The 24,207-nt window shown below is 35.7% G+C and overlaps 1 protein-coding gene across 2 annotated transcripts in view; it reads right to left on the bottom strand.

Annotated features, from left to right (window-relative positions):
• Positions 1–16,412, bottom strand: part of LOC103510191 (homeotic protein antennapedia) — a 23,015-nt gene extending 6,603 nt beyond the window's left edge. The window contains exons 1-3 of one of the 2 annotated variants that reach the window (XM_026824313.1): positions 16,273–16,412; positions 13,747–14,613; positions 3,756–3,947 (exon numbers count right to left, since the gene is read on the bottom strand). In XM_026824313.1, coding sequence (XP_026680114.1) covers positions 3,756–3,947; positions 13,747–14,455 — 901 coding nt within the window. In that variant the 5' untranslated portion in view covers positions 14,456–14,613; positions 16,273–16,412. Of the gene's footprint in view, positions 1–2,227; positions 3,948–13,746; positions 14,614–16,272 lie in introns of those variants that run through there. The other variant, XM_008474838.3, reaches the window with a different exon arrangement.
• Between the last annotated feature and the right edge of the window lie 7,795 nt (positions 16,413–24,207).

Genomic DNA, 24,207 nt, shown 5'->3' with positions numbered 1-24,207 from the left:
TTTATCTTTTTCGTCTGTAAAGTCTGGATTCAAGTGTAAGTGTCGACATCCCTACATGCCACTATAAGACAATTATTTTATATATAGATACATTTTAGAAGATAAGCTAGTATTTTAAATAGACTTCCTTTTGGACCCGATTAGTAGAATAAAGTTGTTGATTTGTTAATGTATTTTTTGACTACGATTTTAGTCAAAAAGTCTTCAAATGATTTTGTTACGAAAGTAGACTGTAGTCGAAGGAGGGTATTCCTATAGCTCAAAAACATAAGTACATACTATTAATAATACAACATATTTTGATAAGACATGTATTACAACTTATTAAAGGACAAACAAAAGAAATATTAAAAGCTTAATTATAATAAAATTTGGTATTCTTTTCGATGTTTTTTACTGTCAAGGAGATTTCTTTTTGATTCATCCAATATAATTTTTCAATATTTTTACATTCTTAAAACATCTGAAATAAAAAAGGAACCAATAAAACAAAATTTTAAAAGGTACAAAACAAGACTTTAGACATGGATGGTTAAATACTAAAAATTTCATCTAAAAGTGGATCGAAAACGTAAACTACATAATTTTTAGTTTTTACAAAACCACTTAAACTTTACTTGAGAACACAAGATACTAATTAGTTTTTTCTCTGTGTTTTCCATCGTCTACAAGACTTAATCTTTGGGGTTAAGCTAAAGGAAACCTGTTCAAGTAATCGATGACTTTACTCTTATCTCCCTAATTAGTTCGAGTAACTCGAAACTAGAGGGTTTTTTTATAACAACTTTAATAAAACTTAATTTTGAAAAAATTAAGAAAGTTACATTTAAAATATTTCATATGAGTATTTATTTGATAATATTAGTCATTTAATATTATGAATAAGTAAATTATGTCTTATGGAGTAATAATTAAATAATAGATGGATTCATTCATCATAAATTTTTTTGCTTTTTGTTTTTTCAAACATTTCATTGTTATTTTAATATTTTATTTTATTAAACTTTTATAGATCAGTGTAATAAATAAAATACAAGATTAAACAATACCTAAAAAAGGGGCGTACATAATATTTTTATAAAAAACCGGAGGTTTCTAGAACAAAAAAGAGAGAAAGCTTTTTCTGTTAATTTAAAATAGAAAAAGACCTGAAATTAAAATTGACATAGAAGCATCTATGTTTTACTAACATACTACAAAGACTTCAGGAGTGTTTAGGTTTTGTCTTACTTGCAACGACAGAAATCCTAAATAGTGTTGAGAGACCCATCCAGAAAAGTTTAAACATCTTCTGATCCATTTATAAGCTAGTCTTCTAGTATCGTTGAAAACTTTGAATCCGTTATTTTACGACTGGGAGTCTTCTTTAACAAAATCAACCTAATCCGGTGCAAATGACCTTCCGTAGTCGTCCTTAAACTGTTCGTGGATAAAACGCAACTAATGATTTTTTTTTTTTTTGTTTTCTTTGTGATGTTAATCTATGCTCTATTTCCGGAACCTTCTATGAAAACAAAGAGTTCATTGGAAATTAAGAAGGCATTGAGTTTTCAAACTAGGACTGAACAGTTTCAAACGGACACCGACTTTACGCTACTAAAAACTTCGTTAGTGACATCTTTAGTTTGTAGAGGTTCTTGCAGTGGAGAGAGATAAACCTATGGAGCACACCCTTAACTTAGCCCACCTCGCGCCTCTTCCTCACAATGCATCACAACGAACTGATATAGATAAAACTCGAAGTTTTCCCATTTGCAAAGTTAACATAATACCTAAAGGTCTCATTTTCACAACAATCTGCTTATATAATCTTTATATTTTGAGAGAGAGAGAGAGCGACGAAAAATAAGGAACTTCAGCGTCCGAAAACATTTGTAAAGGTCGACTTGTTTAATTACCAAATAAGGAGAAAATCTCGTTAACTGGTCCCTACCATTGGGTAGGCTTATGATTGGGTGCGCCGTTTCCGACGAATTGAAGTCACTAGGTAACCTTCTGACCACGTAAAGTTGCGCTATAGCCCGGCACGACATAGGAAGACTTAATGGACGTTGGTATGGTTTGTTTTACCCCCCCCCTCTCAAAGACTAAGCACTCAGCAGTTTGTAACCAACCTTTTATTTTCTTAGACTGAATTTTGAATAAAAAAGATCACCCAAAGAATATAAAGTTTTGTTGTCAAATGCCAAATAAAAAATAAACTATCGAAATAAAGGTATTTTCTTTAAATAAAATAAAAAAACTTGAGATTTCCTCTTAAATTCTATCAAATATTTTACGTATTTTAAGTCTAATGCAAATACATTACGTATATGGGTTTCCAATGATGTTTTTCTTACAATTTAGAAAATGGGGTACAAGGTACAAATTTTACGTATTGAATTTTCCAAGTTTGCATACGGAGTCCTTTGATTGCATTGATAAAGATGTTGCCAACTGTTAGATATCATTTTTGTCCCTGTGGGAAATGTAAAATGAATGTTTTCAGTCACTTAAAGCCACTAAATAGCAGTTATAAGTAAAGTGACGTTAATCCTCTATCAAATGTTCCTAGTGCATTTACAAACCCTACAATCTAGGTTATTCTAGAGCTTTCTCTAGAAATTAATGAACCAGACAGCTCTATACAATGTGCCAGAGCACTACTAAGTACCCCCAAACAAGACGAAGGTTTCCACGAAGCTTTCTCACACATGTCATGTGAACATTTTTCAAAAGCTGAAGCGCAAGAAAATGCCAGATGGATCATAATGCTTTTAGGAAGAGAAAAGGGAGAAGGGGAAACAACGTTCCTAAAAACAAAAACTACAGGAGGCCACAGGAAAGCACAACTGGAGAGGAGAGTGGATGAGGGATGAGAACTATGGAGGAGCAAGGAAAATCTTGGGGCAAATTTCCGTTTCGAAAAGTCTCTCCCTTTGGCTCTTTTTTTTCTCTCGGAAAGATTTCCAGCTGGGATGTTATTAGAATTTCTTAACTTATAATTTTTTTCCCTACTTTCTTTTTCCTTGTTTTTCCTGAAATTTTTGTTTTCTCTCCAGAGATCCCAGAAGAATTTGAAGACCCCTCCGTTTCACTCAAACTATTCTTTTTTGTTCTGGAAGAAAAAAAGAACAGGAAAAGAGATAAAACAACGTAATATATTTTTGAGACGGGCAATTCGTCACAGTAAGAGGTTTTCCCTAGAACCCTTGTGGTAGATGGTTTGAAAGCCTTGGGTTTTGCAAGTAAAAAACTTTATCAATGCATCATGGACAGTATAACTTCGAAGTAGGCAAATTCTAGCATACTATCACTTGCATGTTGAAATACACTGAAGAAGATCCCATTGTTTAATAAGAAGATAATCACTGCTTCTAAGTCAGGTCATCAGCAGAATGTTATTCACGGGTCTGGATTTAGAGATTTTCCAAGATTTGAGATTTTCCTCCCTGACTGTTATTGAAATGAGAAGCCATTTGGACCTGAACATTCTGATTTCAAACTTTGGACCTAACCTGCCTGACATAATCTGTTTAAAGCCGCAATCATCTTCTGTCTTCACGTCATATTTTCAACAATCACCGAAATCACAACAAAAAAGCTCCAAAACAAAAGTTCGCTTCGACTTCAAGCGAGCTTTTGACTTTGTCGCCAAATAGAAAAAAAAATGACAAAAACCACACACAAAACAATGTTAACCCTTAAATTTTAAACCTGAATCTACTGAGGCGACGTCGCCGGAGTAATGTCGCTGCCTGCGTCGCTACCGCCATCTTTCGACTTGTTCTCCTTTTTCCATTTCATGCGTCGGTTCTGGAACCAGATCTTGATCTGTCGCTCCGTGAGGCAGAGGGCGTGCGCGATCTCTATCCTCCGCCGTCGCGTCAGATAGCGGTTGAAGTGGAACTCCTTCTCGAGCTCGAGCGTCTGGTAGCGCGTGTAGGTTTGGCGACCGCGCTTCCGTTCTGAAATCAAAAGAGAAAGACCGTTTGTTAGTAAAGGCTTTGAGAAATATAGGTATTTTTCAAAAGGGCTATAAAAGGATTTTGAAGCTTGAACACAGACGTTGCAAAGGAAACATTTACAAAACAATGAAAAGTTTGAAGTTGTATTTACAGTGGGCCCAAACCGAGTATCAAAAATCAATTAGGTATCTAGTAGAAAATCGGACAAAAGTTACGGATGAGACCCTGAATGGCAAACACCAGAGTTTCCATTGTACTCAATTACTAACAGGTAGATACATCCGTTTGGTGTTCTCTGTTCAAAATAACACAAGGTTTCAGTCCAAAATGAGGAGGAGGAGGAGGAGGAAGAGTTTTAGGAGGAGGATGGAAGAGAAGAAGAGGGTAGGTCTGGGAAAATGTCAGCTGCGTTGGATTTACAAACTTGCCTCCTTATCCTTCTTCCCCAATCCCTCCATCTTTCACTCATCTCTCCCCCTTCCACCCTTCGTTTTATCTTAATTTTTCTCTCTTTTTTTTCCACCTCCACATCCTCCTCATCTCTTCCTCTCCCTTTTTCCTCTCTTTCTCGAAACATTTCTTGAAGGTTTCTTCTTTCTCTTCCTCTCGCTCTCTAGTCGCATTTATCTTCGTCACTTGTGACGTAATATAACATCTTATGTTCTCCACCTATTTTTTTTTCCTCTTCTTTCGATTCATCTTCTCTTTTTTTACTTGCTGCTTCCTCGGTTATGTTCGATGGAGAAAGTTGTGTGATCTGAACTTTGGCCATTGGACGGAGTTCTTTTGGGAACCTTAGATTGGTTTTTAGAGGCTTATCTTGTAACTCCATGTTGTTTATTCGTGCATCTCCTCTAGTACTTTGCTATGTTTATCTTCATATTTGTGTATGTTTGGAAATTATATTAGCTGTTCCTTTTTCTTAATCTTTCAATCTTCAATGGTTCATCAAAGAACATTTTTACATGACCACAAATTCTATAAAAATGATAGTAGACAGATTGCTCAAAAATATCAAAAAAAAGCTACAAAATGGAACAATATTCCGTGGAATATCAAATTCTTTCGAGAAAATGTTGAGCAGTACCTCAGGGTTGATCTTACTCCCCTTTACTCCCTCCCAAGAATCTCTTTACGTCTTATTCTCTTCTTTTTTTTCTGTCAGTTTTTCTTTTTTCTTTTTTTAGATTAACATTTTTTTGCCCTTCTTATATTTCTAATTTATGAATGTGTACATAATTATGCCAATTTTTAGTGTTACTTTTTTATGATCACCTATTTCATAAAAATCTTGAGATAAATTTTTAATCAAAGAGTGACACTGACACACCAATATGATTTTGTAATAGGTATGTTACAATATGTACGAAATGTTAGCGTAATTTTATACAGGGGATAATTTTCTACAGAGGATTTCCATTCCTTCTGTCATGGATTGAGGGGAATCCGCCCCGGGCGGGAATCGAACCCGCGGCCTAGCGCTTACAAGGCAGACGCACTACCAACTAAGCTAACTAGGCTGGCTACAACACCGTTTGAAATTTAGTAGTTGTTGTGGGTAAAATTTGTACCTGACGGACATGGAAAGTAAAGTAAGTATTAGAGAATATTTACCTGTGATTTTTTATGAGCTTCTTCTTTGTTATTAGTCACTAAATTGTTCATTAAATTTTTGGAACACCAGCTTTCATGTTCCCGTTAGCATCATAGCTTGCTTCACTTTTCTACAATGACCGTTCTTGTTTCTGGTTCTCCCAAGATGAAGAAGCTGTCGAAACTCAAAAACCATCTTTTCTCCATCCAATGATGGTGCTGACAATTCATGTACATCAGATGAGATTGCTTTCTAATTTTAGCTGACACTCTTTATTTGTTCACCGATTTCAGCATCGTCCCACTAACCCAACTGTCATTTACTCGCTCGCTTTTTCATTATGTTGCTTTTCTTTTCGATATTGCTTTATTGATTTCCGAGGAGAATGTCAGTGGCAAGCCTGGTAAGGCCTAAGACCCTCCACAATACTCTCTGATATGTTGTTTTTATTTCGTAGGGCTTTATGCATATCCAATGTCTTTTTCTGAGGATACATGGTCTCATCTTTCCAAACTTGACAAACATCCCAATATGTTTTTACTTTTTTCACAAGATTTTATGCATATCCAATGTCTTTTTCTGAGGATATGTACCTTGACTTATCTTTTTTTTTATCATACCTATCTTGTAATATGTATTATTTCACTCCTTATCTATAATCTCTTTGCTACCCTTTCCTTCAGTTCTTTTCTGTATTCCTGATTCCTGTTTATTTTCTTCTTGCTTGCTTTCTTTCCACTAATGGTCTCTCTTCTTGAAGTTCCTTAAAAAATCAGACATTCCCATTTCTTCAGTGGAGAACTATTGAAGCACACAAATAAACAAGCATACAAAACGAGACACTATCGAAATCCGGAAGTGAATGAAAACAAAAATGTAAAAAAAAGTCAAAATAAAAAACAAACAAAAGCAAAGAATGTTTTCTAAAAGAATTTCAAGGTCTCGGATATTGAATGCACATTTCCTATTGTAGAACTTCCTATTGCAATTGACATAGATCTATTGTTTTAGACAAATTTCACTTGCACAATAAGAAGAAAGAAATTTCACTCGCTATTGAACAATTTGAAAAGGACATTCCAAAAACATTGATGTAAACAATGTTACAATCAATGGGAGACATAATGAAGACAGTAATCAAATGATAGATAATGAAAATAGAAAGAAAATGAAACAAAGGATAGTTAAAGTACTCGTACCTCAATCAGGACTAATACCAGCTTATCAAAAGAATTCATAAAAGAGTATTGAAACTTAAGAGCTTAAAACCATTGAAGAATTTTATCCATCTCAAAAGGATATTGATTAACACCAAATTCTTTTGGCGATCAACAAACAAATATTGGACTTGCTAAATCCACAAATTCACACAAGTCATCAACAGGACTGTTCAAAGCAACCGCCAAGTCATGATTGCCAACATTCGTTATATAACGAATAGGCACTAGACGAAGAAGAAGAGGGAGGTCTAGTCATTTACTGTCAAACCATGTGAGGATATGTACCTTGACTTATCTTTTTTTTTATCATACCTATCTTGTAATATGTATTATTTCACTCCTTATCTATAATCTCTTTGCTATACCCTTTCCTTCAGTTCTTCCCTGTATTCCTGATTCCTGTTCATTTTCTTCTCGATTTCTTTCCACTAATGGTCTCTCTTCTTGAAGTTCCTTAAAAAATCAGACATTCCCATTTCTTCAGTGTTTCTGTCCAAGTAGACTTTAACTTCATTTGAATCCAAACAGGTATGCAATTAGTCCTTATTCAGACTACTAATTTCAATTCATTCAAATCAAATTTACAAATAAGGCCTTGTAGACTAGATAACCATACTAGTTTTACACTGCTGGAATTACAAGGAGGAAATGGAAGAAAAGAGAAAATTGCATCACAAGATACTTTTGTTCAGGTTTCTCTCTCTCCAAGAATATTGTCTTTGTCTGGCATGTTTGTCTCTGTTTTGTGTAAATTGTCACTTCGTTTTTCGACATGTCTGTAACTTACTTTCTGTATTGTTCTGTTATTGTGAATATTGTTGGGTGGACTTTTTTCTATTTGGAGGTCCACTAGAATTTTTACTTTCCTTATTTCTTTTTAGAGGCCCATTATTTGTACAGAGGGCAGAGATTTCTCCAGACCTCCAGTGACTCTAGGAGGTCGTGTGAGAATTTTTCCCAATGGAATTTGTAAGTTGATAGGTCAAAAGCTATAGAAGATCATGATCAGACTTAACCAGTTTTCAAATTAATGCGAATATTGTCTTCATAACGGGGCGTGAACGACCTAATTAAGTGCATTTCTAGAGCAATAAAGTCTCCTATTAGCTAGAAAAGAAAAAGTGGGGAGAGAAAAGGCTGAATTGTGAAAAGAAGACATTTTATGATACATGTATTACTCAGACGACCATCCGCCTAAAACAGAGTCAACCAAATATCTAATCATTCACAAATAATATTAAAAAACCATCGGGTCATAAATAAATTAAACCATTTTGATTATAAATAAATAATGAAGAAAAAATAATAATAAAAATAGGGCGATTGGGCACTCAAACTTTTCTAAGGCGCTACTGGAAACTGAGTAGCGCGGAAAATTACAGACCGTATTAATCGTGATGCTGTAATTAAATGATGTAATTATTAATATCAGGCACAATGTAAATACAAAACGCTTTTTTTTTTTTTTTTTTTTTTTTTTTTTTTTTTTTTTTTAATATCTAATCTGTTAAAGATACCTACAATATATTGTTTTACTATTTTCATATAGGTACGGTGTGTCCAATTTAAAAATAAATACATTCCATACGATAGATAAATTTAGTTAGGTAGGTACCGTATACCGACAGAAAATTTTTATTCCGTCCTTTTCCACGTTCGGAATTGGTTTTTATCAACCTGACAACCTGATTTGAACCAAAGTTAGTGGATATTCAAAATGCGTGAAAGGTGTCTGTGTCTCTAATATAAGGGTGACCTTAATTTAGTTGTTTCTAAGAATAGCCAATAGTTAGGGCCGTTTTGTCCGTAACCTTAAGAAAAATGTGGGTGCCCGCTGAACTGGTTTAGTAGGTAAAAAAAAGAACATCTTAAACTATAATATCCAAAGTTAACCCAACTCGAAAACAGACCTACGCCACTATTTTTGCCTGTGACAGGACACCTTGGAAAGTGATTGATGAGCTTTGCTTTAGCCATGGCTTAGTCACTTTTCATTTCTTGAAGCCTTATTGTTTTTTTTCTATCAAAATCAAATTACAATGCCAGTTTTAGCCTGCGTAGAGCGATTAAGAGCAAGTTAATTGCCGTTTTCAATTCGGTTCAAAACATCACGGTTTTGTGTCACTGAGTTTGATCTCCGGCCATGGTATATATTTCTTTTGAAGTATAATATTCAAAGCTTTTTTTTCCCCCTGTTTTAGTCGATTTGTCTTGCCTTCTTTCGACGTTATTTCGTCTGCTACATCTGCTTGTTTATGACAATCATCACTTTACCTCGACGATTTCACATTTAGTTTGTGTCTATTGATTTCGCCATAACTTTCAAAGATTTATCTTTGATGAAACTTGGCAAACAGGTTCATCACATAAAAGAAATTTGTAGGTTACATATGTTTATAACTTTTTTGGGCCCATTCGGTTTTTGTGGCCTTGTTCTGAGTGACTTCTCGGTATAGATCACTGAACTAATAACTAATAATGCAATGGAGTCGGACTTTTCTAGTCCTGGTGAGAAAGAGGTCAACGCTACGCCATCTTGTTTCAAACGAATAAAATGCCAGTTTTAGCCTGCGTAGAGCGATTAAGAGCAAGTTAATTGCCGTTTTCAATTCGGTTCAAAACATCACGGTTTTGTGTCACTAGGTTCGATCTCCGGCCATGGTAGATATTTCTTTTGAAGTATAATATTCAAAGCTTTTTATTTTTTTCCCCCTGTTTTAGTCGATTTGTCTTGCCTTATTTCGACGTTATTTCGTGCACAATACATCTTCTTGTTCATGACAATCATCACTTTACCTCGACGATTTCACATTTAGTTTGTGTCTATTGATTTCGCCATAACTTTCAAAGGTTTATCTTTGATGAAACTTGGCAAACAGGTTCATCACTTGAAAGAAATTTGTAGGTTACGTTATGTTTATAACTTTTTTGGGCCCATTCGGTTTTTTGTGGCCTTGTTCTGAGTGACTTCTCTGTATAGATCACTGAACTAATAACTAATAATGCAATGGAGTCGGACTTTTCAGGTCCTGGTGAGAAAGAGGTCAACGCTACGCCATCTTGTTTCAAACGAATAAGACCCGTTAATTGATTTCAATCAAGCATTTGATTCTGTGACAATTATCTCATGTCACTTTTGATTAGCGACTCAGAGAGCAGTTCCAACTGTTTTGTCATGGTTCATTAGAATCATTAAAAGACACTGATGACTATTAAGATCATTTTATTGCTTTAGACATAGCTCAGTGTGCCCACTATTTATACTAGCAGAAATACAACAAGGAAACACTGCATGACCGCATCTTATTTGTCAGACTGATGATGTCAGACTTCTGGACCAAACAAACAGTTCGGCTCTTCTTTAGCATTTGATTCTGTGACAATTATCTCATGTCACTTTTGATTAGCGACTCAGAGAGCAGTTCCAACTGTTTTGTCATGGTTCATTAGAACCATTAAAAAACACTGATGACTATTAAGATCATTTATTGCTTTACACATAGCTCAGTGTGCCCACTATTTATACTAGCAGAGTGGAGAGTACTTTGATCTTGGAAAAAGGTAATTTTTTTATTTGTACCCCAGAACCTATTTTGTTATTTTTGTACCTCCAGGTAAAGTTTAAGTAGTGTTGATCTTCTGAAACTTCCATCCGTCCAATTACAGGATTTTCGGATATTTCACGGTTCTGGACCAAACAAACAGTTCGTCGATTTGTCTCTGATTTTTTAACATTAGAAATTTACCTTTTGAAGCTCTTTTGGAGTTCATATAAGTGAAATAGGAATCTACCTCCAATACCTCCATGAATTTGACAATCCTACAATGTCCATTCCATTGCTGACCCACAGTTCTAGAGTCAAAATGTCACATTTCAAAGTTCTTGGTTAGGCCTTCTTACTTTACAATACAACTGACAGTAGGGAAATAATGTACATATTTATGAATGATCTACATAGTCATATTTACTTCTACATGCTTAAATGCATTTTGCTTTAATTAAGTGATATTCTGAATGATAACGAAAAATATACCACACATGAACTTTCAATCTAACAACCGATTTCAATATCCAACGTTATCTTTCCACGCAAATAATACTCAGTTTTGTGAATCAGATAAAATGAACCGGTAGATATTAAAATATATTCTGATATGAAGTTCCTATTCAGGGTACTCACTAACGTCCAAAAAAGAGCATCCATCACAGTTCAGATTCTTTCAAATTGCAGAAACTTGGAATATCCAGAATTCCACATTATTGGTAGTTGAACCCAAGGCTTGAATTCAAGGACCAATTAAATACGAGTAGCTATGGGTTTCACCAACTTATTTTTTAGCGCGTAACAGCTTATTAGCTTAACAACCCTCTTAAGCCTATACAAATCAAATGGAACTTAACAGGCTTTCTATATGGGTTGAAAGATATTGGTGAAATCCACCCTACTTCTTTCAAACCGGCTCGACTTTAGTTTTTTCAAAGCCTGAGCTTTTTGACCCAGTACATTTCATCCTCTCAGGTGTCTACGAGAAGTTTGATCATCTTCTGTCTTCACATATTTTCAACAATCACCGACATCACAACAAAAAAGCTCCAACACAAAAGTTCACCTCGACTTCAAGCGAGCTTTTGACATCGTCGAAAATAGTGAACCCGAGGGATGCTGTAGCTACGGACTCATCCATCACATGTCGAATTTCGAGTCTAATTTCACCTCCCACTTCCTCTTGTCTCCTATTCTCTCCTCTTCTTTTCCTCTTTCTTTTCTTCTCTCCACATTCTTTCTCTTTTTCGTGCGTCTTCCATTCTTTTTTGGTCTGAGCTCATTTGTTTTACTTTGATGTTTTTCAAAGCGTGCTGGCGGAAAATGTTCTCTCTCTGAACCCGAGGGATGCTGTAGCTACGGACTCATCCATCACATGTCGAATTTCGAGTCTAATTTCACCTCCCACTTCCTCTTGTCTCCTCTTCTCACCTCTTCTTTTCCTCTTTCTTTTCTTCTCTCCACATTCTTTCTCTTTTTCGTGCGTCTTCCATTCTTTTTTGTTCGAAAATGTTCTCTCTCTCACTTTCTCTCTCACTCTCCCTCTCTCTTTCTCTTTCTCTCTCTCTTCCCCTTTCACTCACTCTCTCTTTCTCGCACTCTCACACTGTGGGTATACATTGTTCACTGCATAGTTTAAATGTTTACAATACCAGATAGAGCTATGTTGTACAATGTCCGGATTTGAATATAACGTTATTAGGCAGAAGATAGGTTCTATCTTATCTATTAAGTCCCTATGTTACCAATGTTCAACGAACATGGTAGGTATTTGGATGTATTTGCATACATATTTACATATACGTCTGAGGCAGCTATTCTCAAAATTGTGAATCAGATAAAATGAACCGGTAGATATTAAAATATATTCTGATATGAAGTTCCTATTCAGGGTACTCACTAACGTCCAAAAAAAGAGCATCCATTACAGTTCAGATTCTTTCAAATTGTAGAAACTTGTGGAATATCCAGATTTCCACAGTATTGGTAGTTGCGAAGCCAAGGCTTGAATTCAAGGAACAATCAAATACGAGTAGCTATGGGTTTCACCAACTTATTTTTTAGCCCCTAACAGCTTATTAGCTTAACAACCCTCTTAAGCCTATACAAATCAAATGGAACTTAACAGGCTTTCTATGGGTTGAAAGATATTGGTGAAATCCACCGTCTCTATCAAAACTGTCAATGTCGATTTGTCTCTGATTTTTTAACATTAGAAATTTACCTTTTGAAGCTCTTTTGGAGTTCATATAAATGAAATAGGAGAATCTACCTCCAATACCTCCATGAATTTGACAATCCTACAATGTCCATTCCATTGCTTTCTTTGGAAAGGGCACAGTTCTACAGTCGAAATGTCACATTTCAAAGTTCTTGGTTAGGCCTTCTTACTTTACAATTTACAATACAACTGACAGTAGGGAAATAAACAAAACAACTGACAGTAGGGAAATAGGTAATGCATTTTGCTTTAATTGATATTCTGAATGATAACGAAAAATATACCACACATAAACAACCGATTTCAATATCCAACGTTATCTTTCCACGCAAATAATTATCAGTTTTGTGAATCAGATAAAATGAACCGGTAGATATTAAAATATATTCTGATATGAAGTTCCTATTCAGGGTACTAACTAACGTAAAAGAAGAGCATGAATTTCGGCTCAGGTTTTATCAAATTACGTACGCAAAGGATCTACAAAATTTCTAGATAGGTAGAAAGAAATTTGCTAAAGGCATCGATATTTCCACAGTACTGGTAGTGAAATAGGTTCTTGAGTTCAACCCAAGGCTTGGATTCAAGAACCCATTTCAGAACTTTTAGTTTTTTCAAAGCCTCAAATTTTTCACCCAGTACATCCCATCCTCTCAGGTGTCTACGAGGAGTTTTATCATCTGGCATCAGCAATATTTGAGTTTTTTGGTTGTCTGGTTGCTGGCATGTTATGTCCGCCTACAATAAACTGATTACCATAGGATAAAATATGGCTTTCTCTCGCTACAGCTTGTAATTAATTATCATCTCGTAAAGAAAATATTATTGCATGTCTCCTTAGCATAACTAATACAACTCGTCTTGACATAAAGCAGTCTCGAGAGTTTTGTCTCTTCTCGTTTTTAATTCAGCAGATTTTATTCAAATCCGGTGTTCACATACCAACGCAATGTCGCGAATAATTTTGCGAAATTTTTCGGAATGATACAAATGATCTTCTCCTCTTTAGCAAATCCGTGTATCATTTTTACTTGCCTGTCAAAATAATATTTTGTGGCTTTTGTGTTTTCTTGAATTTTGACTTGACTATTTTAATCATAAACTAATCATAAACATAATGACCAAATTTGGACGCCTGTATTTCAGGTTGAATTGGGATTGCAGAAATTGTTGTCAAGAGCATGGGGGAAATATTATAATAAAGTGAAGCTTGACTTACCAAACTGACTACGCATCCACGGATACAAAGGACTAGGTAATGAGGCAGAAGTGTTGTTTGGTTGCTGATTAGGAGGTTGGTTTGGAGGTTGTGACGGTGGTTGGTTTGGAGGTGTTTGCTGATGATTGACTACAACTTGATGGTGTTGAGGAGGAGGTTGCTGGGCATACATCATATGCTGTGGTGGGGGTTGTTGTGGCTGCTGTTGCTGCGGATGAGGGTGGGGATGGTGATTCATGTGATGGTGCTGATGATGGTGATGGTTATTGAGCGTAGGATCCACGAGGTCATTGGGACTTTCAGGTCCTGGGATGATACCATTACCGACGGCAGCTTGGAGTTTACAACTAGCATATACAACAGGAGTTTGGTGACCATTCTGTGGACCCATGTGTCCCATACTGGGTGAGTCCGGTCTAGGATATTGCTCCATGCCCCCTTCATGCGCTCCGTAGTACGCAGCGTTCCTAATGTCCATCCGATCATACGGTGGAAACCTAGGGTAGGGCATCCCATGCACTGGCTGCCCATTGTTGGGAACTTGTCCATAGTGGTGCACTTGCCTTGGGTCATACATGCTGGGATCTTCGACACCATTGTTTTGGGGCAGGACGGTGGCACCGTAATGGTGTTGCTGGTGATGTTCTGGGGGGAGTACGCCGCCATTTTTGATATCGGGCATATACGAATTTGCAAAGTATGAACTCATATCTCGTCGCTTGATGGAGTTTAGAGGAACATGTTTCACCGAAGTATTTTACAATCCTGATTGATGACTTTGCTGGCGGTGAATGAGGACTTGATGGAATTGCACCTCTGCCAATCCAAGAGATGGAGTTGGTATGATACCAGGTAATGCATTCGCCCCTGAAACAAGACAAAGGAGTTCTAGATTAGAAAGAGTTTAGAAAAGGCTAGCACTGGTAAAGGGATCATCACACTTACGGCGTAGATACAAATTGTAATTAAAATCCTTATGTAGGTAAGGTGTAACGAATTTCATTAACTCGAGTGCAGAAGAAAGTTGGAACCTTCAAGTTTCCTAAATGACAAGGCAGTGCTTGGACTGGAAATGTTTCATAATGTCGTCTGTATATTGCACAACCCATTGTGAATGAGGACTTGATGGAATTGCACCTCTGCCAATCCAAGAGATGGAGTTGGTATGATACCAGGTAATGCATTCGCCCCTGAAACAATAAAATGGAGTTCTAGATTAGACAGAGTTTTGAAATAGCAAGACTGCTAAAGGGATCATCACAATTACAGCGTAGATACAATTTTGTAATTAAAATCCTGATGTAGGTAAGGTAAGGTGTAACTAATTTCATTTACTCGAGTGCAGAAGAAAGTTGGAACCTTCAAGTTTCCTAAATGACAAGGCAGTGCTTGGACTGGAAACGTTTCATAATGTCGTCTGTATATTGCACAACCCATTGCATGACTGGAATGAACACACACCAAGACTCAACCCATTGCATGACTTGAATGAACACACACCAAGTCATGTGAAGGTACACAAAACACTCACACATACAATGAGTAAGAAAAAAAAAATCTTGAAACTTCAATGATAAAAATCAAAGTAGATATTTATCTGGTTGTCCAAGTCAATGTCAGGTCTGAGCCCTTCAAGTTTCCTAAATGACAAGGCAGTGCTTGGACTGGAAACGTTTCATAATGTCGTCTGTATATTGCACAACCCATTGCATGACTTGAATGAACACACACCAAGACTTGTGAAGGTACACAAAACACTCACACATACAATGAGTAAGAAAAAAAAAAATCTTGAAACTTCAATGATAAAAATCAAAGTAGATATTTATCTGGTTGTCCAAGTCAATGTCAGGTCTGAGACCACAAGACTTATGGGCGACCATAAATCTTGTCGAGTACATGGGGCAATTTGTCACAGACGTCAAAAGTTCTGGCAAGTAATTTCCAGAGACTTCACTGAGAACGAAATCCTTCACGGGTTTTATTTGAATGTTTAATTTGTGTTGGTTACTCTGTGTGATCTTTCAATAGATGACTACTTCTATGGATGACTACTAATTTGTTGGCAATTATGAGTGCAGCACTGCACCTTCGCATATATCTCATTAGGAGTTCTAAAGAATTCAGTAGTAAACAGATTAGAAATACGCATGAAAAAGTGTCGAATGAAGAAGTGGAAAGTTGGAAACATCTTGAATGAACTTTAGGAAACCAGAAATCAAGTAACTTTTCATCGACGCTATTAGATAATTAAAAGATACTCGTAAAGATAATATTTATTGTGATTTCCCATTAAGACAATTTGAAAGAGGAATTTGTACAACAGGTGTTTGTTCCAAAATAATATGTAGTATGTGATCATTAACATCACATTCATAAAACTATGAACAAACAAAGTACAAAATTTTGATTTTATAGGCCATTATTATGACATTCAAATAATCGACAACAATGACTTCTTCTCCGAAAAAATTAATGTACCTAATAATTGGCACTTTTCGTTCGCTTTATTACTTTGTTAATTACCTTTACATTCTAATTCAAACAGTCGTTAAATTGTATATTAATTGATTTATTAACACTTGAAAGAAAAAGGTTGGAGGGACTCAATTAGGCAAAATTAAATGTGTTCACTGGAATTTTGTGATTCAATAAGAAGAAATGAGTCTCAAATCATTTGTTAATTACCTTTACATTCTAATTCAAACAGTCGTTAAATTGTATATTAATTGATTTATTAACACTTGAAAGAAAAAGGTTGGAGGAACTCAATTAGGCGAAATTAAATGTGTTCACTGGAATTTTGTGTTTCATTAAGAAGAAATGAGTCTCAAATCATAAAAAAAAAAAATGTTTAATCCAAGTGATTTGTGTTGTTGGTTTTGATTGAGACGTTTTGATTAAAATCAGGCGCATCGTTGATAAGAGATTCTAATCAGAGGGCTTCGTGTGGTCAGTTTCTTCATTGAAGAAGTGATAAGACTGTGAGCAATGTTTGGATGAAGGTCTCATAAGTGTCGAATGAAGAAGTGGAAAGTTGGAAACATCTTGAATGAACTTTAGGAAACCAGAAATCAAGTAACTTTTCATCGACGCTATTAAATAATTAAAAGATAAAGATAATATTTATCGTGATTTACCCATTAAGACAATTTGAAAGAGGAATTTGTACAACAGGTGTTTGTTCCATAATAATAGCCGGCGTCAAGAGTCTTCATATTTGTTACACGCCTACTTTGAAAATTGGGTTCGGTAAAAAAATAAAATAAAAAAAAAAAAAATCCCCCATGGCCGAGTAGAACCCAAGGTTTCTTCGTCCGTCATCAATCCACATCAGTTGTCAAAGAATTTTGACAGAAATATTTTTCACTGACGACGAAATCAATCTCCTTCCAATCAGGCTGAGAGATGGAGAAGAGATATGAGCTTCAAGTCTGTGTGTTTGTATTATTGGACTGTTACTGAATCTCCTTCCAATCAGGCTGAGAGATGGAGAAGAGATATGAGCTTCAAGTCTGTGTGTTTGTATTATTGGACTGTTACTGGGTGTTTCGGAAAGACCTATCTCGAACTTGGCTACCAGACTATAAAGCTATAGAGGCTGTAACAGTTGTTTGAAAGGTATACAACTGATTGCAGTGGGTACTAAGTAACTAGGTAAAAAAAAAGTTTAAAAGAAAGGTTGTGCTCATCTGATTCTGCTACATGAGTCATCGGGAGTGCAGCTAGGTTGGAAATGTGGCGTGGAAAACACTTGATACTTAATGAGCTGACTGGGAAATTCTTCAAAATAGAAACTATTTAACATAACTAACTACACAATTACACATATACAGAATTTTATCTAAATTTACAATTTACCTGTGTATTCTTAGGCAGATGGCAAGATGGCAAATAAAGACATTATTGCATCAAGCAAGAAAAATGGCCAAAAACGAATGGATAAGGAAAAAGGAACACAGATAAAAATGGAACTAAAACAAAGTAGGTATGATTCAATGCTCATCTGATTCTGCTACATGAGTCATCGGGAGTGCAGCTAGGTTGGAAATGTGGCGTGGAAAACACTTGATACTTAATGAGCTGATTGGGAAATACCTCAAGATAGAAACTATTTAACATACCTGCCTAACTACACAATTACACATACACGGGAAATTCTTCAAAATAGAAACTATTTAACATAACTAACTACACAATTACACATATACAGACTTGCAAAAATGGTCTCACAGATACACAAACGCAAGAATGTCTCAATTCCAGCTCCAATAATAAGCTAAGCGACCTGAAAGGTAACACAAAAGGTCTCCAACAGAAATTGGAAATGCCTTCTGTGCAACCAAGAAGCACTAGGTAGCCAAATAAATTGCATTGGTGAAAAATCACCCGTCAACCATGTTAACAAAAGACAAACGTAACGCAGGGAACAAAGAATGATGCAATTTTGTAGATAGATAGAATCAAGAAAAGAGTGACATTTCCATTTCAAATGAACACGTTAAAAGGTGAATCCTGGAGCAGACAAAAGCCGAATTTATCAAAATCAGAGAGAATAAAAGGAGACACGACTCATGACTAAGAGCTCCAAGAAGGGATGGAAAACAAAGGTTATACCCGGAGCTGATCCAAAGCCTATTGTTGGGAGCTTCCAGAAATAAAATTAAAATAAAGACATCAGTAAAGAACGAATAAAAGGAGACACGACTCATGACTAAGAGCTGCAAGAAGGGATGGAAAACAAAGGAATACCCGGAGCTGATCCAAAGCCTATTGTTGGGAGCTTCTAGAAATAAAATTAAAATAAAGACATCAGTAAAGAATAGAGAGAAGGCCAGGTATGACGTCGACTAATTGCAGGACATTAATTTGGTTTTGATTGAGACGTTTTGATTAAAATCAGGCGCATCGTTGATAAGAGATTCTAATCAGAGGGCTTCGTGTGGTCAGTTTCTTCATTTGAAGAAGTGATAAGACTGTGAGCAATGTTTGGATTAAGGTCTCATGCATTAATTTCACGAAAAAAGGTAGTCAGTTTCGTTTTGTTGCTTTTTGTGTTTGTTACCTTGTCTGCGTGGAAGGTTTTTTCTTTCCAGACAGGGATTTCTCAAGCTTTCTTTTCGATTCTTCTCCTTCTTTTTTAATCAAAATAATGCGCTTGGAAGTTTTACATTTTAGGGAGGCAGAGAGTTGTAGTGGAGGATTTATTGTGCCTGCAATCAACTGTGTTTGGTGACTCAATGACTGCTAGCTCTTGTAAAGGGGACTGTTTTAAAAGCAAAATCAATAAATAAATCATAAAAAAAGACATCGTTAAAAAACACATTATCAGTTTAACAAGACCGGCCGATCTGTTGGAAAATCTATCTCCTTCTTTTTTAATCAAAATAATGCGCTTGGAAGTTTTACATTTTTGGGAGGCAGAGAGTTGTAGTGGAGGATTTATTGTGCCTGCATGGGAAAAGTTTTGGAGATTCTTCTGAAATATCGAACTTAGTTTTTGTATTTGATTACTTTGATGTTGGTGGGTTTTTGTGGTATGACTTAGTCCAAAACTCTCCTTCTTTTTTAATCAAAATAATGCGCTTGGAAGTTTTACATTTTTGGGAGGCAGAGAGTTGTAGTGGAGGATTTATTGTGCCTGGGAAAAGTTTTGGAGATTCTTCTGAAATATCGAATTTAGTTTTTGTATTTGATTACTTTGATGTTGGTGGGTTTTTGTGGTATGACTTAGTCGAAAAATAAAGTTAATTCCACTAGAAAAGTTCAAAACCTTAATATTGTTTCCATCTCTTCCTCAAGCTGCCAATTCTTAGAGACCAAAATCTTAAAGTTTGCTGTTTTCCTCTTTAAAATATTCTCTTAAGCTTCTTCTTCCTTATCCAAATATTTCCTATTTCCTAGTAGTAATGTTCATATTTTACCAACGCTATAGGATTAAACTTTTCCTTACTGAAGGAATAAATAAACTAACCAATAAATAGAATGTCCAGATCCCAACAAATTTCCAACGACACCCCGTCCACACCACTGCGTCCAACTTTATTCTGACATATAACCTGATTCTATGTATTTTTTCACACGAACGAAATTGGTACATCCTCGCACAAACCAAAAGAGTCAACTGAATCTGACTGAAACAAAATGCCCATTCAGGCTCCTCCAAATTGGATCAGATCAACTGTGTTTGGTGACTCAATGACTGCTAGCTCTTGTAAAGGGGACTGTTTTAAAAGCAAAATCAATAAATAAATCATAAAAAAAAGAAATCGTTAAAAAACACATTATCAGCCTAACAAGACCGGCCGATCTGTTGAAAATCTACCAAAAGCCATTCTCTTTAGAGGTTACATGTTAGGTTATGTAGGTTTGGTTAAAAGCTCACCATAATTTCAGAAGTTCTTGTTGCAGTTCATTGGGCTGTCTCTGTGAAAAAGGTTATTAGACTAGTAATAATGACTTTAGGAGATCAGGACACGACATCAAAAACAAGGTAAAGACGAAGACGATCAAATGAGGTACATAGCAATGATAGGAATACTGTGTGTCAGTTTAAGGCTAAAATCCTTTGATTTGGGTTTCTTGGATGAAGGCGAAAACTTTGGAGGATTTATTGTGCCTGGGAAAAGTTTTGGAGATTCTTCTGAAATATCGAATTTAGTTTTTGTATTTGATTACTTTGATGTTGGTGGGTTTTTGTGGTATGACTTAGTCCAAAAATTTAAAAGCAAAATCAATAAATAAATCATAAAAAAAAGAAATCGTTAAAAAACACATTATCAGCCTAACAAGACCGGCCGATCTGTTGGAAAATCTCCCAAAAGCCATTCTCTTTAGAGGTTACATCTTAGGTTATGTAGGTTTGGTTAAAAGCTCACCATAATTTCAGAAGTTCTTGATGCAGTTCATTGGGCTGTCTCTGTGAAAAAGGTTATTAGACTAGTAATGATGACTTTAGGAGATCAGGACACGACATCAAAAACAAGGTAAACACGAAGACGATCTAATGTGGTTTGGTTAAAAGCTCACCATAATTTCAGAAGTTCTTGTTGCAGTTCATTGGGCTGTCTCTGTGAAAAAGGTTATTAGACTAGTAATGATGATGACACGACATCAAAAACAAGGTAAAGATGAAGACGATCTAATGGCATTGATTTTGCAAACAGAACACATACACAGGTTGAACACAAAAGTATTACTTTTCATGAAACAAATCAACTATTATCTATTCGATAAAATAACTTTATTCTGACATATAACCTGATTCTATGTATTTTTTCACACGAACGAAATTGGTACATCCTCGCACAAACCAAAAGAGTCAACTAAATCTGATTGAAAAAAAAATGCCCATTCAGGCTCCTCCAAATTGGATCAAGATCAGCCTCTTTCCTAATTAAGACCAAAACCCAAAAAACTAATGAAAATGAAAGTGAAAGATCACCCAACAAATTAATCAGAAATATGAATGGGGACAACAGGGCTTCTGTGGCCACAATGGAGGAATCTGCAAACCACATGTCACTCGGAGACACTCTAGTAGATGAGGCAAACATGATGGGTCGTGCAAAAAACATATTCGCCAAAAACTAATGAAAATGAAAGTGAAAAATCACCCAACAAATTAATCAGAAACATGAATGGGGACAACAGGGCTTCTGTGGCCACAATGGGGGAATCTGCAAACCACATGTCACTCGGAGACACTCTAGTAGATGAGACAAACATGATGGGTCGTGCAAAAAACATACATATTCGCCAAAAAACAACAAAACAAAATTCGTTAATGAGTTTTTGCAACTTCTGGTTTTAATTAACCCTCAGAAGATTTTGTTCAGATTACATTGAGTGGGTTGATTCTTTGATTCTTTTTCTTTTGTTGTTAGGCGTTCAATAGATATACGAGTAAGTATAATAGATACACCAGAGGATCATGCTTATAAACATTTATTTGTAAAGGCTTTAATAAATTTCGATTTCTTTTGACAATTCTGGAAGATGAGTAGTTTGAACTTCAGGCTCCTCCAAATTGGATCAAGATCAGCCTCTTTCCTAATTAAGACCAAAACCCAAAAAACTAATGAAAATGAAAGTGAAAAATCACCCAACAAATTAATCAGAAACATGAATGGGGACAACAGGGCTTCTGTGGCCACAATGGAGGAATCTGTAAACCACATGTCAATCGGAGACACTCGAGTAGATGAGACAAACATGATGGGTCGTGCAAAAAACATATTCACCAAAAATTCGTTAATGAGTTTTTGCAACTTCTGGTTTTAATTAACCCTCAGAAGATTTTGTTCAGATTGCATTGAGTGGGTTGATTCTTTTTCTTTTGTTGTTAGGCGTTCAATAGATATACGAGTAAGTATAATAGATACACCAGAGGATCATACTTATAAACATTTATTTGTAAAGGCTTTAATAAATTTCGATTTCTTTTGACAATTCTGGAGGATGAGTAGTTTGAACCAAATAAAAAAAGCTAAATTTATAGCCCAAATCCTAGTAAATCTGCTGATCTCATTGAATATCCAGCTACAAAGTTCGAGTGATGACTGATTCATAGAATCGGTATGAATTTATACAAAACAAATGGTCAGACCACTTAGCCACGGATGATATTCCAGCATAAACAGGGTATACTGGTATAGGTTACAAGTAAATCTTTTATGTATTTCTTTTCAAACTGCCATAAGTATCTCCACAATGCCACCCATATGTTGTAACATTCTATAGCTCAGTTTTAGTCTAGTACCAGCCCACGTACATTACGTCCAGTGATAAGCAGCTTGTCTTGTGCCCTAGAGACAAGGGGTTAGTGACCCCAGACACCTAGTTTATTTGGTCCTGAAAACATTCTTCACATTCTAAAGGCGTAGGAGGGTGGCTGGGCCAGACTATGCCGTCAAATTCTCAGTCGGTTAAGGAACATTGATTTCTTATCTATATGAACTAACCAACTAAATAACAGTACTCCCAGTCCTTGTCCAAATCCGACGTGACATCTGTATTGTAAAAGAATTTCACCTAAATAGGGAAAACCTATGTGGCAATGTAGAATCTCTAAAATTGTTGAAATTTTCAAAGAACTTCGCAAAAATATTTGGTCCTGAAAACATTCTTCACATTCTAAAGGCGTAGGAGGGTGGCTGGGCCAGACTATGCCGTCAAATTCTCAGTCGGTTAAGAAACATTGATTTCTTATCTATGTGAACTAACCAACTAAATGACAGTACTGTTAGTCCTTGTCCAAATCCAACGTGACACCTGTATTGTAAAAGAATTTCACCTAAATAGGGAAAACCTAAGTGGCAATGTAAAATCTCTAAAATTGTTAAAATTTTCAAAGAACTTCGCAAAAATAGTACAGACAAAATCATAAATCAAAGTCGCAGAAGGATCAAAGAAGATCAGAATCGCCCACACGCAAATGTACAAAGCATACAAGAGTGAAAGTAAACGACAAACCAATAACAACAACAATGCAGCAAAAACAATCAGTGCAGTCGGAACAAGCAAAACACAAGAGCGAGTAGAAGAAGAAGATAAAGAAGAAATAAATACCGAACAAGTACCTAGATGAAAGCTATTAATAAATAATAACAATCATAAACAACAAGAGGAAGACGAAGAAGAAGTAGAACTTGATAAAACAGGTGGTAGGTGGAAGCAAAGAGAATGCTAATGCTAATGGCTTTGTAATAAAAATAAAGTACCCTGTACCACACCATGATAAAGTCATAAATTATGTGCCATGTAGTGCGGATTGCGAGGCGGGAGAAAAGTTTGAAGGCGCTAAGATACACGTTTCTTGTAGCCTTGTGCGGAATTTGGTTGGAGTTTTATTTGTTCTTTCACTTTTCTTCCTTTTTGGAACTTTTAAAAGTAAATCTTGGCGTATCTCAATAGTATTGAAGCATACTTTGATATCGAAAAAGCGTTCAATATGTTTGTTGTAATTTGCTTGATTAAGATTTTTGTATGTTTGGCACTTATGTTTGTTTCGGGATTTTCCTACAAGGGCTACCCGTTTTTTTTTTTTTTTTTTTTTTCTAAAACACATGTTCAAGAATGTTTCCAACTGTCAAAATTTCACCCAACTAACCTCCTCTCTCTCTCTTTCGTTCTTTATTTCTTCTTTTTCTTTCTTGTTTCCTATTTAAGTTTGTGCTGTTTCTCTCATGTACGTCTCTCTCTCTCTGTCTCTCTCTCTCTCTCTCTCTCTCCCAAGTCTGACATGTACATTTAACATGATTCCTTTTATTTCTTTTCTCGTTTCAGCTCTCTCTCTCTCTCTCTTTGAGTAAGTCAAGAAGAACTACATTTACTTCCCTACCAGAATAACGTTAACATACGAGTATTTAAAATATTCGTATAAGCTTAACCCATCCTTTAGGGCTATTATTTTGTAGGTACTTCATAAAAGACATAGAAGTCAAATTGAACTGTCCATGC

This window comes from Diaphorina citri, unplaced genomic scaffold (genome assembly GCF_000475195.1).
Source record: "Diaphorina citri unplaced genomic scaffold, Diaci psyllid genome assembly version 1.1 scaffold571, whole genome shotgun sequence".
Taxonomy (NCBI): Eukaryota; Metazoa; Arthropoda; class Insecta; order Hemiptera; family Psyllidae; genus Diaphorina; species Diaphorina citri.
Note: the sequence above shows the minus strand (reverse complement) of the source record. Positions and strands in the feature narration are given on the sequence as shown.